Source organism: Macadamia integrifolia, chromosome 4, assembly GCF_013358625.1.
Source record: "Macadamia integrifolia cultivar HAES 741 chromosome 4, SCU_Mint_v3, whole genome shotgun sequence".
Lineage (NCBI taxonomy): Eukaryota > Viridiplantae > Streptophyta > Magnoliopsida > Proteales > Proteaceae > Macadamia > Macadamia integrifolia.
In genome coordinates, this window is record NC_056560.1 from 10668973 (window position 1) to 10685396 (window position 16424).

Here is a 16424-nt window from a genome sequence, read left to right on the forward strand (position 1 = left end):
AAAAAAAAAAAAAAAACACAAATCCTTATCTCATTTTATAAGTAAACCACTAATTTGTGGTTTTCCTGCATGCATACATGTTGGGTATGATTTCCTGAGTGTTTCTGTAAGCTAGATTATGGATAACAAAGTCACCAAGTTTTCATACTTTCGTAATTCCGAAGGCCTGTGAACTTTGCAACATATCATGGTCTCAGTTGTTAGGAGGGTGTCTTCACAAGAATTTCCATGTTTTATTCTCTCAGCATTTTTGGCGTTTTTGTAGCTTGTACTCATCTATCCACAAAAAAGGTAAGTGCATTAATTTTCATTTTTCCAATTCTTGCAGTAAATACCGATACGAACAACAAAAGAAAAAAAGAGATCAACAGAAGAAAAGTGCTGGTGAGTGTTTCCTATATTTCACTTTGTTGAGGAGTCAAATTTCCTTATCTCAATAGATTTTTACTGGTACATGCTCCTATGTGCAGCCAGTCGTATGGATATGAAGGAGCTCAAAATGGGGTAGGATTTTTCTCCAATACTAATCCTATATATGTTTAACCTTCATCTTTCTCTATTAATCTAGTATTATTCCTTCCTAGCTTGTTAGAATGTTGTATCATTTGGCAAAAACTCACGACATGCTTTAATAAGCATATCAAAGCGGACATCCTCATTCTGACCATTGGATAGAGAGTAAATGGTCTAGATTAGCCATATGTTAAATTTCAGAGCCCCCTGTATTTCTATGTTCGCCTATGTATCTCTGAACCCTACTTCACACTCTCCTGTGGTCAAAATTTTAAGCTCTATTTTGCCACTTGTGAAACTCCCTTTTTGCTGAAATTTGATATTTAAGCAGGGGACCATGATATTTTTCTCTTGCCCGTGAAGCTGGTAGCTGTGTTTGATTGCAAGGTGTTAGAAAGCATCGTAGGAGAGGGAGGAGACTGCAAGATAGCGCAGACTCCTCCCCACTATAAAGTTAGTTCCCCAATTGGGGTAGGAGTCTTAGTACACTAGGACTTGTGGTAATTTACTAATTAGATTAATTAGTTGTTAGCTAATTAGTTTCCAGCTAATTAGTTTCCTAGTTTGTTTCATATTCCTAGTCAGAGTAGGACAGCTGTCCTACTACTATTGTAGTTGAGAATTATCTATTTAAGACGGCAGTCCAATCTACAAGATTGAGTCTGCCCACCGTAAAAGGCTCTCACTCTCTTCTCTCTCGGTCTCTCTCCCTCTCTTTTACTTATTCTATATTTTCTACATGGTATCAGAGCTTGTCTGATCCACACAATAACAATCGGTCCTACTTTCTAACCTCCTAGTTAGAAAAAAAGAAAAAAGAAAAAAAAGGGTCTACGACTTCTGGTCTCTCTCTAAGAATCTCGCGTCTCCTTTAAGGGGGTGTTTTTCATCCCCTAGTTGGCTGAGAATGGGAATGGAGGACTGAATGTGAGAATCTGTCATATGTGTTAAAAGAGGTGACTCAAATTAGTAGAAGAGAGTCTGGTTTTGGAATTCTTTTGGATTGAAGAAATTCTGGATTTCCCTTTGAATCGATCTCCAGAAAATAGGCCAATCGAAGTCAGATCTGTTCAAGGTTTTGCAGGCTGATTTAGTACCTTCTAAAGAGCCTTCGATCCTTAGCTGAAGGATATCTGAGGACCTCTGCTGCTGGAATTGAAGATTACTGCTGTTTTCTCTCTCTTCAAGACCTAGAATCAAGAAGTTTAAGAACTTTGTATCTGACCATCAGAATCTGCCAAGATTTATTGGTTTTTGTTGCCTATAAAAGAGCTACACCCGACCCAATTTTCAGCCCAAACTGAAGTGTGCAAGTCTCAACCGCAACTGCCCAGGTTAACTCCTATCGCAGGTTCTCTCTCCTCATTCTTTGGGTCTGTTTTTTTCATAATCTGGGTGAAATTGTAGAGTCTATCTCTGATTATGTTGTGCTAATATTTGGACCTATTTAGTGCCAATATCAGGGGACTAGTTTGAGTACCATTGAGGGTACTATTTCTGATTTTTTGGGGACTGTTCTGAACAGTACTTTGCTGTTATTTGACGTACTGTTTGGAGTATTTTTGAGGACTGTTTTGAACAACTTTGGGGGTACTTTTTTGAAGGAACTGCTTGCTGATATTGTGTGATTAGATCGATAGTTTGTTTGATCATTTTTTGTGTGCACTAATGGCTGACACAGAAGGGAAGAAAGTTGTCACAAAAGTGATGTCTTCGTCATCACATAGACTTACAAAAAAGAAACTTGTAGGAGCTGCCAATTTCTATCAATGGAAGAAAATTGTGCAGCTTGTTTTGACTGGTCGGGGTCAGCAGGATCATCTTACCAAGGGAAAACATGCCATTGATGCCACATGGGATACGGTTGATGCACGTATTCTCGGATAGCTACTGAACTCAATGGATAACTCCATAGTCGATGTTGTTACCCACATTGATACTGTGAAGGAGTTGTGGGACTATCTGAATATTCTATACTCTGGATAGAACAACCTTTCTCGTATTTATGAGCTATCTTAGGATTTTTATTGGACTGATAGGAAGGGTCGACCCTTAACTCAGTACTTTGCTGATTTCAAGAGGATGTATGAAGAGCTGAATTCTCTACTCCCTATTAGCAATGATGTGAAGAAAATGCAAGACTAGAGGGAACAACTTGCAGTTATGGGTTTCTTGGGAGGCCTTGGAACAGAGTGCCTTGGAACAGAGTATGACTCTGTTCGTTCTCAGATTCTTGGAGGAGATAAGGTAGCATCTCTTGCAGATACCTTTTCCCGAGTCTTACGGGTATCTCGAGAGACTTCTCAGGATTCCATTCCAGTGGAAAATTCAGCACTTGCAGCACAGGGTAATAATCGAGGAACCTCACGGGGTACAGGTAATGGTAGTAATAAGGGACAATTCACCGGGAACTCCTCCCTTGAAAAATCGTTCTGAGTTATTTACCATATTTTATGATTTTGTTGCTGAAATACAAAATCAATTTGGCATGACTATCAAAATTCTACGAAGTGATAATGCAAAGGAGTACTTTTCTGGTCCATTTTCTGAGTTTATGGCTAAGTGTGGCATGATACATCAATCTTCTTGTTCAGACACTCCCCAACAAAATGGAGTGGCCGAACGAAAGAACCGTCATTTGATGGAGGTTGCTAGGTCACTTATGTTTGAAATGAAGGTATCCAAATATTTTTGGGCCGATGCTGTTCTCACGGCTAGATATCTTATAAATCGTATGTCTTCCTCTGTTTTGTGTGGTGGTATTTCCCATTCCTTGCTATTTCCTTCTGACCCACTTTTTGTCCTTCCCCCTCGTGTTTTTGGTTGTGTTTGCTTTATTTGTGATCATCGTCCAGGACCCCAGGTTTATCAAAGTTGGATCCTCGAGCTATCAAGTGTATCTTTTTGGGTTACTCCCGCACCCAAAAGGGCTACCAGTGTTGTTCTCCAGTACTTCACAAATACTTTGTTATTGCTCATGTCTCCTTTTTTTAGTCCACCCCATATCCAAATGAGTCATTTGTTGGGTTTGAATTGGATAATGATCTTCCCCTTTATGTTCTCCATCACTCTAACCCACAGGTTGCCACCGAGATAGAGGTACCTCCTTTACAAGTGTATACACGACGTGTTTGAGAAGCAACAACACCCCTTCTCCCTGCGACACCTACCTTATCATCTTCGTCTACGGATCCCACTCCAGGTATTCCTCTTTCTGACTTAGACCTTCCTATTGCACAACGTAAGGGTGTTCAGAATTGTACCCAACATCCTATTGCTGATTTTGTGTCTTATTCTGGCCTATCATCTACTTTTTATTCCTGTCTTTCTACTATTTCCTGCCATCCTGTTCCTAGGACTCTTCTAGAGGCACTGTCTAGTCCTGGGTGGAGGAATGCTATGAGGGAAGAACTACTTGCATTGGACGAAAACCAAACTTGGGATCTTGTATCATTGCCCCCTGGAAAGAAAGCTATTGGTTGTCGTTGGGTTTATGTGGTTAAAGTAAACGTTGATGGTTCTCTTGCTCGTTTGAAGGCTCGACTGGTCGCCAAGGGATATGCTCAGGTTTATGGGGTTGACTACCTGGATACTTTCTCTCCTGTAGCCAAGCTGGCCTTCGTGCGTGTTTTGATTTCTCTTGCGGCCTCATCCCATTGGCCGTTATTTCAGCTTGATGTCAAGAATGCCTTTTTTCATGGTGACTTGCATGAGGAAGTCTATATGGAGTAACCTCTAGGGTTTATTGCTCAGGGGGAGTGTGGAAAGGTTTGTAAGCTCAAGAAGTCCTTGTATGGCCTAAAACAGTCTCCTAGGGTGTGGTTTGGAAAATTCACTGATGTGGTGTGTGCATTTGGACTATCAAGATGTGATAGTGATCATTTTGTGTTCTATCGGAAGTCCGATAGAAAGAGGATATTTCTGGTTGCTTATGTCGATGATATTATCATTACTGGAAATGATGTTAAAGGAATCCAAAATTTGAAGGCATATTTGCAACAACACTTTCAAACTAAGGATCTTGGACGGTTAAAGTACTTGGGAATTGAAGTTGCTCAGTCAAGAAAAGGAATTTCTTTATCTCAGAGAAAGTATGTGCTATACCTGCTCTCAGAAACAGGTATGTTAGGATCCAAGCCCATTGATACTCCAATGGATCCAAATGTGAAGCTTATGCCTGAAGGAGGTAATGTGTTAGATGATCCTGAGAAATACAGGAGAGCTGAATTATGTAACGATGACTCGACCTGACATTGCCTTCCCTGTTAGTGTTGTGAGTCAGTTTCTTTCGTTCCCACATATGTCACATTGGGATGCCGTTCATATTCTGAGATATCTTAAGAAAGCTCCAGGACGTGGCCTAGTATATTCAGATCATGGACACAGTCGTATTGAAGGGTTTTGTGATGCGGATTGGGCTGGTTCTCCCATTGATAGAAGGTCCACTATAAGATACTGTACTTTTGTTGGCGGAAATCTTATGTCTTGGAAGAGCAAAAAACAAATTGTTGTGGCAAGGTCTAGTGCTGAATTTGAGTATCGAGCCATGGCCCATGTTACTTGTGAGTTGATGTGGATAAAACAGCTTCTAACAGAGCTTGGTTTCGGTTGCACTGATTCTATGTAGTTATGGTGTGACAACCAAGCTGCTATTCATATTGCTTATAATCCAGTGTTCCATGAGAGAACAAAACACATTGAAGTCGATTGTCACTTTGTTCGTGAAAAACTACAAGGAGTTTTTTCTACAAGCCATGTTCGCACAGGAGAACAACTTGCAGATGTTTTTACCAAGTCCTTGGGAGGTGGTAGAGTAGATTATATTTGTAACAAGCTGGGCATGATTAACATCTATGCTCTAGCTTGAGGGGGAGTGTTAGAAAGCATCGTAGGAGAGGGAGGAGACTGCAAGATAGCGTAGACTCCTCCCCACAATAAAGTTAGTTTCCCAATTGGGGTAGGAGTCCTAGTACACTAGGACTTGTGGTAATTTACTAATTAGATTAATTAGTTGTTAGCTAATTAGTTTCCTAGTTTGTTTCATATTCCTAGTCAGAGTAGGACAGCTGTCCTACTACTATTGTAGTTGAGAATTATCTATTTAATAAGAAGAGGAGGGCAGTCCAATCTACAAGATTGAGTCTGCCCACCGTAAAAGGCCCTCTCACTCTTTTCTCTCTCGGTCTCTCTCCCTCTCTTTTACTTATTCTATATTTTCTACATAAAGAAACTCTAATTTTCCAATGAAAGATTTGTCACTATGGTATAACCACCCACTACTTATTCTACCAACTGAAATGGCAAACCCGTTTCTTGTAAACTTACTTCCAGATTCATGCTTCCAGGCAAAGGCACCCTACACCAAGATAAATCAACAAATTGTACTAACACTATCTATTTCAGCTTCAATCCTGTGGAACACGTGATATATGCCACCTGCATGTGTCTATTAATTGGATTGTGAATGTCAGCATCTACAGCTTGTTCTGTTTATACTGATATCTATTAGTATTCTTTTATTTTATTTGTAACTTTTTTTTGGGGGTAAGTATTAACTCAGTTGCTGATGGTGCAGGGTTTGTTCAACTCGATTGCTTATGGTCTTAACTCTTCAGTGCGACGAGCAATTCATGAGAGACTGGAGCTGTAAGTCACAGGTCTTCCGGACATATATCTTATAGATATAAATACCTTGCAGAGGGCTGTTTTGGAAAGGCCTTCTGAGCCAATAGACCATATTGTTTAATCCTAATCAACTAATTTATCATGTTTTCACTTTTCCCTCTGCAATGTTTCTCACCTGGTCATTCTTGTCATTTTTTATTGAAGAGGGTCACCTAGTGGAGTAGGCAAAATAAGGCGACCATGGTTCATGGCCCTGCCAGAGATTATTATGTGGAATTTTCTTTGCCCAAGTGCTACAGGAACTGTAGGACTGCATATTCTGGTGGATCAATGATTAAAGGCTTTCTGTTCCGGCTGACTTTGGTCCAATTAATCTCTTATTGTGGCCCATAACAGTGGTTCATGAACCTCTTTATCATGAAGAGAAGGCAACTGTTCTACACTTCTGGTGATCAAGGGCTAATACATCACCTTGATATATTTGATTCTTACAATCATGATAGTGGGTCTTCTTTTGGGAAAATGTATTTTATGGGAAAAAGAACCCTGTCCTCTTGCATTCTCCATGCCCAAACACATGGGATGGGCCATGAAAAGATGCCCCTGCCCCCGACAGCCCGCCCAATGTGTCTGGGCATGGGAGAACGCAAGCAGAAACAGTTCTGACGCCCATATTTTTTTTTTCTCTTTTTTTTTTTTTTTTTCTGACACATTAATTCCCCTTATACTTACATTTCCTTGTAAAATTCATGATGTTGTTGGGATGAGGCTTATTTGAGCAGTTTTGGTATTTCTCCTTATAACAAATTTTCCTTTGGATTAATTGGGTTTCACATTTGAGCAGGTGGTGGCCAGAGAGATTTCGTAGATGGTTGCCAATTTCTATGAAGGTCAGAGGCCTAGAGCAAGAAAGCGAGCTAATCCCACTGAAAATTCAAGGCCAACAATAGCAACTGTGGTATTATCCTTTTGCTTACGACTCAGCATTGTGTTTCATCTGAGTTCTCCATGCTCTCATAAATTTGAGAATGAGAAGATGCTCAGAGAAAAGGTGAATGCAGTTCCAGTACTAAAAGTGAGTGCTTTAGGTCCATTGAATTTTACTGATATGCACACGTATTTTGTCATCCAGTGTACCCTTCCCTTTGTAAACTGCCACCATTCCCATGATCTTGATATTAAAGACAAAAGTCTTCAGAGGAAAAGCTCTAATGCTCCAAGGTTCTCAGGTCAAATCTCTAATCTTGAGCTGTGATGACATGAAGGCAGAGGACCCAGAAGCAAATCACAGTGGACATAAGAGGGATTAACTGTGGATCTATTTTTTCCACTGTATAACAAATGAATATTTTTGTGCTCGTCTCAAGTTCTGGTTGTATTTGAATGATTCTTTGTCTTGTTTTTTGCTTTCGGGTATTTGAATGTAAGGTTGTACATTATGACCCTACCCAAACCCTGCAGTGGCGGGAGCCTTGTGCACTGGGTACACTTTTTTTTGTTTTTTGGGGGTTTTAACAGATCTGCAATTTCTTAATGAAATAGTATTTACATTGGTGCATGTGCAGTGCTTATTTCATCTCCTTCCTCTGTTCAAACTCATATTTCTTTGTTTTGGTTGCTGTCAAGCAAGTGATTGTGCTATCTTGGTAACCCGTATCGATTACTGTCATGTACCATACACTGGCATGTAGCCCTAGCAACTATACAGAGTTGAACAGCCCTCTTGATAAATCTTGAATAAGCGTCTTCCTAAGATGTATAATGAATCAACCGTTGTGAAACTTGTCCGCTGCTCGAGTCACCACCAGCTTTGTGTTGATGTGGATACTTCACGAGTTATGACTTACACTTCTTCTTCCTTGTTATCTCTCTTGTAGTTCTCTGTTCCAACGTTGTAAATGTTTCATTAACAGATGATGTTCAGTGGAAATTCATTAAAAAGATGCAGCTAAAACTGAAGTTCCATCTTACAGTTCTTGATCCTTCCATTCATGAGAAAGTTTTCCATTTCTTTAAGTTGCTTGTTTGTAATCTGCATATTTGGCAATATCATGGCAACCTGAAAACCTTGCTTTTAGGTCCTCACAGATATTTTGGTTTAGGACCGAGTCTTTCTAAGGCCACAGTGAACGGTGATCTGTTTCACTGTGCACTCTCAGGGCCACTCGATTTTTTTTGGGGTGGGGGGGAGTTGAGGGAGCCAGGATCTATGACCCTTGGATCGTGTGGTGAACTTTGCCATGCGGTAAAAAGAAACTTTGTCCTTTGGTTTATGTAATGCTACAATTGCCTTTGATAAACTGTCATTGAGAAAAGATCCTCTCCAATATCGACGACCATCCAACCACTCATCAAACGGTTGGGAGGAGTTGGACACGCATCCTTTGGAGTTGGTAGACGTTGGGATGTATGTCCAAGACTTCCCAGCTGTTGCCTGTTGGATGGTGGTTGAAAGAGAGTTGGATGCTCTAGTAGTTGGAGAGGAGCCGGATCCCAATTACTCTCATGGGAAGTGTGTGGTTAAGACTTACACCAAATGATCCAATTTCCGGAGATTTGGCATCGGTTTTGGTTGGCACCTTAGGTAAGACCAACCATCTTTTTCCTCCTCATTTCTTCTCACCATCACCATCAACATTCTGTATATAGAATGAGAGAGAGATCACTATTTTGATTATTTGTGGTAAAATGCAATATGTGATATCTGTTCACTTGGAAATGAATTCACTTTCTTTCTCCACCACCCATGAAAAGGTCGTCCTTTTCAAATCGAGTGATTCCTATTTAGCGAATTCGGCACCTGATAGTGAGTATTATGATGAAATTAAAAGAGTTATCCGTACGTAGTACCACCACAATGAATTTGACTTGATGAAAGCCAAAAAGCAATGTCTTGAGACTGATTCTTACCAATTTTGTTTGATTTGTGTTTGCTCATGTTGTCGATTTGATTTTTACAATCTTGGGGTAAAATAGGTTATATATAGAAGAAGTTCGCATTCTCTAATGGATTAAGCTTTCCTTCAACTAGTAGTAAACGGGAAAAAGACATCTGTTACGTTGTGTACAATCTGTGCCCAAACATAGGAGCACGTGAAATGACCGTACCATTTCTATGGAATAGAAAAACGTCATCCCTTGTAGATACATTTTCATGCGTTTTCATTGCCCCTCAAGCAATAATCTTTTGCCATAAATATGGGGAGAAGATAAGAAAAATGCTTGGTTGTGTGGCCCGGTGCCTAGATATAGGGACATGAAATTTTCGGCCCATTCTCAGTGAAATAAAAAGAAATTCCATTCATGTTGATGCCTCTATGAGCACTCACACTACCTGACAACGATCTCGTCTAATATTAATTACCATGAAAGTTTATTATTGTCTTCTATGAATGACATGGGAAAGAGGGGGGGGGGCAGAGATTGGGTTAAAAAAAATGTAATTTAGGAATTATCAACAATTTGATAGGTTAGGCAAACCGCTATCATTAATGGTGATATAACGTTATGATTAAAATTTGGGTTTATTACTAACTCGCACTTCCTATAGTTTATTTTTTTGGATAAATTTCTCTTCTTTTTTTAGGGGGGGGTGTGTGGTAAAATACCATTCCAATAAAAACAGGAATTACTTGTTAGGTTAGTGGTTTTCTTTGTAGTTTCATTTGAAAAAGGACAAATGGAGTTTTGATCACATTCATGTATGATAACTAATCTCGTATTTATGATCAACACATGGGCTTCACTCAGTATATAGGACTTTGAACTCACTGGAGTAAGCATCGATCGTTAGTGTATGAGAATGATTCTTGTATAAAAATATGATCAGACTTGTCAGATGCAATAGATGAAAGGACTCCCTAATCACCATGGGGAGAGAGAAAAAATTTCACACCTAGAATACGAGTCTGATTTGTCGAAATATCAGATACCTGATATACTCTCCAAATTTTGCAGGAAATAAACCAAAAATGAACCGGTCAGGGTCACCCACAGGGTGACACTATGAACCCTTGGATTGGTATCATCTCAAAAAATCATGATTGTAAGACGTTTCCTAGGGCACTTTATCCACTAAAAATCACCAATGGACCAACTCCCTTGTGCTTAAATGGTAATCATATTACTTGTGCTTCCTTCCTTAAACCATGAAATTTGGACTCTTCACGTAGTTGTAGCTTGAGAAGGAGCCCATGTCCATTCTCTGATCTCTGTGTCAGATTTTGAAGTTCTTAAGTTTCACTCAGTAACCAACCCCGGTTCCAGAACCCAGATCCATCTCTTGCAATGGCAATGTCCTCGCTGTCGTGGTATTCCGTCTTCCTTCTTCTCTTCTCCTGTTTTCTTAATGTCATGGCAGCAAAGCAGACCTACATTGTACATATGAATCATCACCATAAGCCCTCACCCTTCGCCACGCACCATGATTGGTACGTTTCCCACCTCCAATCCCTCTCATCCCATCCTTCCTCCCTTCTCTACACCTACACCACCGCCTACCATGGCTTCGCCGCCTCCCTTGACCCAAACCAAGCCGCGTCCCTCCACCTATCCTCCTCCGTTCTGGGTGTGTTCGATGACTCAGTATATGACCTCCACACCACTCGTACCCCCGAGTTCCTGGGCCTTGACACCAACTTAGCCTCGTGGGCCAGTGACGGTCACCGCACCCAGGATCTCAACCAAGCTTCCCAAAATGTCATCATTGGCCTCCTCGACACCGGCGTTTGGCCGGAATCCAAGAGTTTCGACGACTCAGGAATGCCGGAAATCCCTTCCAGATGGCGTGGCCAGTGCGAATCCGGCGTCGACTTCAGCCGTTCTCTGTGTAACAAAAAACTCATCGGAGCTCGTAGCTTCTCTAAAGGATACCTAACGGCCTCAGGTGGGAAATTCAAGAAGGAACCCAAGGAGAGCAACTCGCCTCGTGACCAAGTCGGACATGGGACCCACACGACGAGTACGGCTGCTGGGTCCCACGTCGTGAACGCTAGCTTTCTCGGGTACGCTAACGGTACTGCACGTGGGATGGCTATACGGGCTCGGGTCGCCATTTACAAGGTGTGTTGGAGCGCCGGTTGCTTTGGTTCGGACATAATTGCTGCCATGGATCGTGCCATCGCCGACGGTGTGGATATCATCTCGCTTTCACTGGGAAGTAAATCTCAGCCTTACTACCGTGACCCAATTGCTATGGGAGCATTTACAGCCGTTGAGATGGGGATCTTCGTGGCCTCCTCCGGCGGGAACACTGGGCCCGGCCAGGCAACGGTGGTCAATGCGGCTCCTTGGATGACCACCGTCGGTGCCGGAACACTGGATCGTTATTTCCCCGGTTACGTTCAGCTTGGGAATGGGAAGAGGTTCGCCGGTGTGGGGCTCAACCGCGGAAGCAGGATGGGTCTGAAAACGGTTGGATTGGTTTATGATAAAACCAATGGTTCGGGCAGCTTCTGTTTGCCTGGTTCGCTTGAGCCGGGGCGGGTTCGTGGGAAGGTGGTGCTCTGTGACAACGGTATCAATGAGCGAGTCGAGAAAGGTGAGGTGGTACGCGCCGCCGGGGGATTGGGGATGATACTAGCCCATGCCGCCACCAGTGGGAAGGTGTTGGTGGCGGATTGCCATATGATACCGGCGGTGTCAGTGGAAAGGAAAGTAGGGGATATGATTAGGGAATATGTGGCTTCTGATCCGAATCCGATGGCCTTGCTAAGCTTTGGAGGTACGATGGTGAATGTACGTCCATCACCGTTGGTAGCGGCATTCAGCTCGAGAGGGCCCAACGTAGTTACACCCCAGATATTGAAGCCGGACCTGATCGGACCGGGGGTTAACATCTTGGCCGCATGGTCGGATTTTGTGGGACCCACCGGTCTGGTGAATGACACCATGAAGACCCAGTTCAATATCATGTCAGGTAATGCCAGCCCAGACCGAAGCTGGTCCGATAGGATTCAGTTTGGTCCGGACTGAGTCGTTCGGTTTGAGCTGAAATTTCACACCCTGTCTTAGTATTTGATGATAATCAACAGTCTTGCCGTTGGATTGGAATAATGCAGGTACATCTATGTCGTGTCCCCACATCAGTGGGGTAGCTGCATTGCTCAAGGCGGCCCACCCGGATTGGAGCCCAAGCGCCATCAAATCCGCGCTCATGACAACCGCATATACCCACGACAACACCAAATCCCCGCTCCGCGACGCCGCAAGTGGTGGTTTCTCCACACCATGGGCTCATGGGTCGGGTTATGTGGACCCGCATAAAGCACTCTCCCCTGGCCTTGTCTACGATACGATCCCCGAAGACTACATCGCACTACTCTGCTCCTTAAACTACACAATCGATCAAGTTCAAGCCATCACTAAGAGGCCCAACGACACTTGTACCCGGCGGTTCAGAGACCCGGGCGAGCTCAATTATCCGTCGTTCTCGGTGTTGTTCGCAAAGACCCGACGGTTTGTTGGGTACACCCGAGAGTTGACCAATGTCGGAGCTGCTATCTCTACCTATGAAGTTACTGTGCGTGGGCCCTCATCCGTAGAGGTGAAAGTTACTCCCACTAGGCTTGAGTTCCGAAAGGTGGGGGAGAAGCTTAGATACAGAGTCACCTTCGTGGCAAAGAAAGCTATGGATCGGGTTGAAACGGGTCCGGAGTTCGGGTGGATCGTTTGGGTTAACCAGCAATACCAAGTTCGAAGCCCAGTTTCTTACGAATGGACGCAATCACAATCGTAATCGAAATTCACGTTCTCCATTTTATGACAGTGATGAACGGCTAAAAATCCATCTTTCCATTGTCTGTCTTGCTTGAGTACGAAATCAGTTTTACACCGGCTGTGTTGGTAGAAGTGGAGTTTGGGAAAATCTGTGTTAAGCCACAAATCTGATTGAGTTATATATATGGAGAGAGAAACAAAAGAAAAACATTTCCTATTGTAAGAAATTGAAAACGTTTTCTAATAGGTATGGAAAACAGTCATTTTATATTATGTTTTTTGGTAAAAAGAAAGCAGATTTACCCAAATAAAAAAGTATGAGATCGGTTCACTCTTGGCCAACATCGATATCTGATCGATACTGCATGGGTCACTGGTGGCCATTGGATGGCTCCTCCCCCCACCTTGTCCTAGAAAATCCTCTCCCTAAAGAATAAAAACTATGAGATTTATGTTTTTATTCTCTTAAATAAAGTATATATTATGGGACACCTTCCTTATAAGAAGTATACATTATTTTAGTGAATGTTATTGACACCAGTATTGGTAGACTTTGATATTGACACGGATCAGCATAATGGCTGTAATGATCTGTTTTTAATCCCTCAAAATACCATCATGGGAATTTTTCTTTTCGAACAATTTTATACAATCCTAATTCCCAATATCTAAAACCATTGCTTATATGCAATGCCTCTCTTCAAAGCTCCGATCCATCAATGTTTCACCTATGAACTCACATTAAATTTTTCTTGCATCGGGTTATTGCCCCCTCCCCTCCCCTCCCCTCCCCTCCCTTCCCTTGTTTACATATTGTGGGTTTTCACATTATCTCAACGATTTAAACAAAGGGCATACCTAATGCAAGAGGAGTGGGAGTGGGAGTGAACAAGAAATACAAAGCCTTACTCTGAGAATATTTAGAGACTGTTTTGAACACTTAATCATTAGGTCATAACATCCGTATCTTACCATTGAACCAAGCGCACCTCTTGATCCAATCTATCTTTATTAATGATTTCGTTAGCCAAAATTGAAGCAAGACCTGAAAGTGGATTGCCATACTAACATTAATGAATTATGGTAAGTGTAACCTCTTTTCAAATGTCCATTCTTCTCAATGGATCTGCACTTTGAGTATTTACTCTGTCTAGAGAGCTTCACCAAGGAGATCCCCTATCATCATATATCTTTGTTCTTTGTGCGAAAATTCTATCATCACACATGCCATCAGTCTTAGATCCAAACAACAATATGGTGTTATTGAGATCTCCTGGAATTGTGAACCTATGTCTCACCTCGCATTTACAGATGAGATTTCACTCTTTGGGAGAGGTACTCTTTCTAAGACTCGGGCAATGCAGTCTATCCTTGAGAAATATTTATCACTCTTGGGGCAAATGCTGAAAATTACTAAAACTAAGGTTCATTATTTTAACGTAATATAATGGTGAACATTCTTATCAAAAAAGAAACAGAAAAAATTGGAACAAAACAAACAAAAATGTCCCTTGGGTCAATTGGCAAAGGAAAATGAAAACCTCTCCCTGATTCCACGTTGTAGTTACTACAGGATTGATAAGATGAGACACCGTAGTCCAAGCTTTGAATCCATCTGATTGCGATTGGGCTTCTTACAATGTGGGTCCCATCACTCCATTCAATTCCACCAAAAGCGTCTGCCATTGGATCTTTGAACCAGCTGGAGGAGGAGGAGGAGGAGGAGGAGGAGAATGTGATCCTAAATGGTAAGCTCCGATTTTCAGTACTAAACACTAAGGTGCCGTTTGATAACATTTCTATTTCTGGAGAGTGTTCTTTTACAGAAGTGTTCTTTTTCGATTCCATGCTGTGAAGACACTCCGGCGGAACAGAAACAGCGTTTGGTAAAACTATTTCAGAAATGGCTTTAGAACAGGAAAATAACAGAAACAGCGTTTGACAAACACTTCTATTCCTGGAGAGTACAATAATGAAAATTCACTTTTGAACAAAGAAATCAATAATTACAAACATGCTATTATGGTCAAATTTAACTTAAATAAGGAAATAATTTGTTTATGAAACTATCTTTTAAAATACTATTACTTAAAGGAAATAATAAAATATAAACATAAAGAGTTTCCACAGTTATCTTAATAAGAAAACAAAAGTCTACTATTCAAGTTTATAGGAATTACAAAATAAAAATCATAGCTGCAAATAGGTGTCTTGAAATTTTATTACATAAACAATCAAATCAGGGGGTAACCCTTATCTACTGCCATCTGATTTGCAATTTGTATCCTTAGCTCATTCATCTGTCTTCCTTGTACACGTTGACTGCCCTGATGAATTGTAGTAGAAGTACTCGCAATATCACCATCTTCTTGTTCTCCGTGAGCGTTGACTACCCTGACTCTCTCTTCATTAGGATCATAGTAGTCATCTTCCCCATATTGTTCAAAAAGTGCATCTGCTATTTGTTCAGATTTAATATAGTTATGAAGTCCACAACAAGCTATCACAATATAACTTTGGTAACTAAGTGAGAATTGAGGCATGTTTTTTAAAATAGGGAATCTTGATTTTAAAATCCCAAAACAACGCTCAATATGATTCCTTAAAGAAGAATGTCTATAATTAAACAATTCCTTAGTACTTCTGGGTTGTCTTCTTCCTCCATTATAATCTGGTATATGATATCTCTCTCCTTTAAATGGTGTCAAGTATCCATTCCTACTCGCATATCCTGAGTCTACAATGTAATACTTCCCTACAATATGATAAAGCAAGACATTAAAAGCATACACAATAATCATTTGCATACATGATAATTTGGGAATTGATATACCTTGGGGAGGATGAGGAAATCGTAAAGTAGGATCCTCTAGGGCTCTATTGAATACACGACAATCATTTGCACTGCCTTCCCAACCCGCATATACAAAAGTGAATTTCATGTCAAACGAGCAGGCACACATCACATTTTGGGTTGTTATCCCCTTCCGTCCTCGATATGGGATCTGTTTTCCCTTGGGAACTATAGCCGTAACATGTGTACCATCTATGGCACCAATGCAATCCTAATTAAAATAAAACAAAAAACCAACCAAAAGCACTATTATGTGAAACAAAAAACGATCATAAGTTAAAAAATGATGTAAACTTATTAGAAAGAAAATTTCCAATTTACCTTAAAATATGGCCACCATTTGTTGTTTGCAATTATTTCCATAGGAATCTCATCAAACGATGGGGCTTTGATATACTCCTTAGAAAGCTTAAGCACCCCTTGCAATACTTTGCCAAAGTAATAGCTGACAGTCTGTCCTGAATGTTGGAATCTCTCCTCAACTGCTCTATTAGTAGGACCTACACCTGTTATTCTGAACATGAACATTGCCAATTGCTCATCTACCCTAATTTTGCGACTGTCTTGTAACCAACCACGATGTCTCATTAGTAGGCATAAATTTAAAAACACATGTCGTTCCATGCCAAATTCTTCGTAACAGCGGTTTGCATGCCCATGCAACACCTCATGTACCCATGTTGCCCCTGTGAATGCACTATCCCTGCGTGGTTCT

The 16424-nt window shown here is 41.2% G+C and overlaps 2 protein-coding genes and 1 long non-coding RNA gene across 8 annotated transcripts in view; all 3 read left to right on the forward strand.

Moving 5' to 3' along the window:
• Window positions 1-7696, forward strand: part of LOC122076974 (G-protein coupled receptor 1) — a 19476-nt gene extending 11780 nt beyond the window's left edge. Inside the window, exons 9-11 of one of the 5 annotated variants that reach the window (XR_006139669.1) lie at window positions 6089-6159; window positions 6983-7213; window positions 7368-7696. Coding sequence is in view for 3 of the 5 variants with exons in the window: in XM_042642660.1 (XP_042498594.1) it covers window positions 6089-6159; window positions 6983-7088 (177 nt within the window). In the remaining 2 variants the exon portion in view is untranslated. Of the gene's footprint in view, window positions 1-6088; window positions 6160-6982 lie in introns of all 5 variants that reach the window. The other 4 variants (XR_006139668.1, XM_042642660.1, XM_042642661.1 and 1 more) reach the window with 4 other exon arrangements.
• On the forward strand, window positions 7-2121 carry LOC122076976. Its single transcript, XR_006139670.1, has 2 exons — window positions 7-384; window positions 471-2121. It is a non-coding gene; the product is annotated as an uncharacterized LOC122076976 (long non-coding RNA).
• A 2293-nt stretch (window positions 7697-9989) lies between the features above and the next one.
• Window positions 9990-16424, forward strand: part of LOC122075934 (subtilisin-like protease SBT1.8) — a 7377-nt gene continuing 942 nt past the window's right edge. The window contains exons 1-2 of one of the 2 annotated variants that reach the window (XM_042641158.1): window positions 9990-12055; window positions 12198-13197. In XM_042641158.1, the coding sequence (XP_042497092.1) occupies window positions 10426-12055; window positions 12198-12874 (2307 nt within the window). In that variant the 5' untranslated portion in view covers window positions 9990-10425 and the 3' untranslated portion in view covers window positions 12875-13197. Of the gene's footprint in view, window positions 12056-12197; window positions 13198-16424 lie in introns of those variants that run through there. The other variant, XM_042641159.1, reaches the window with a different exon arrangement.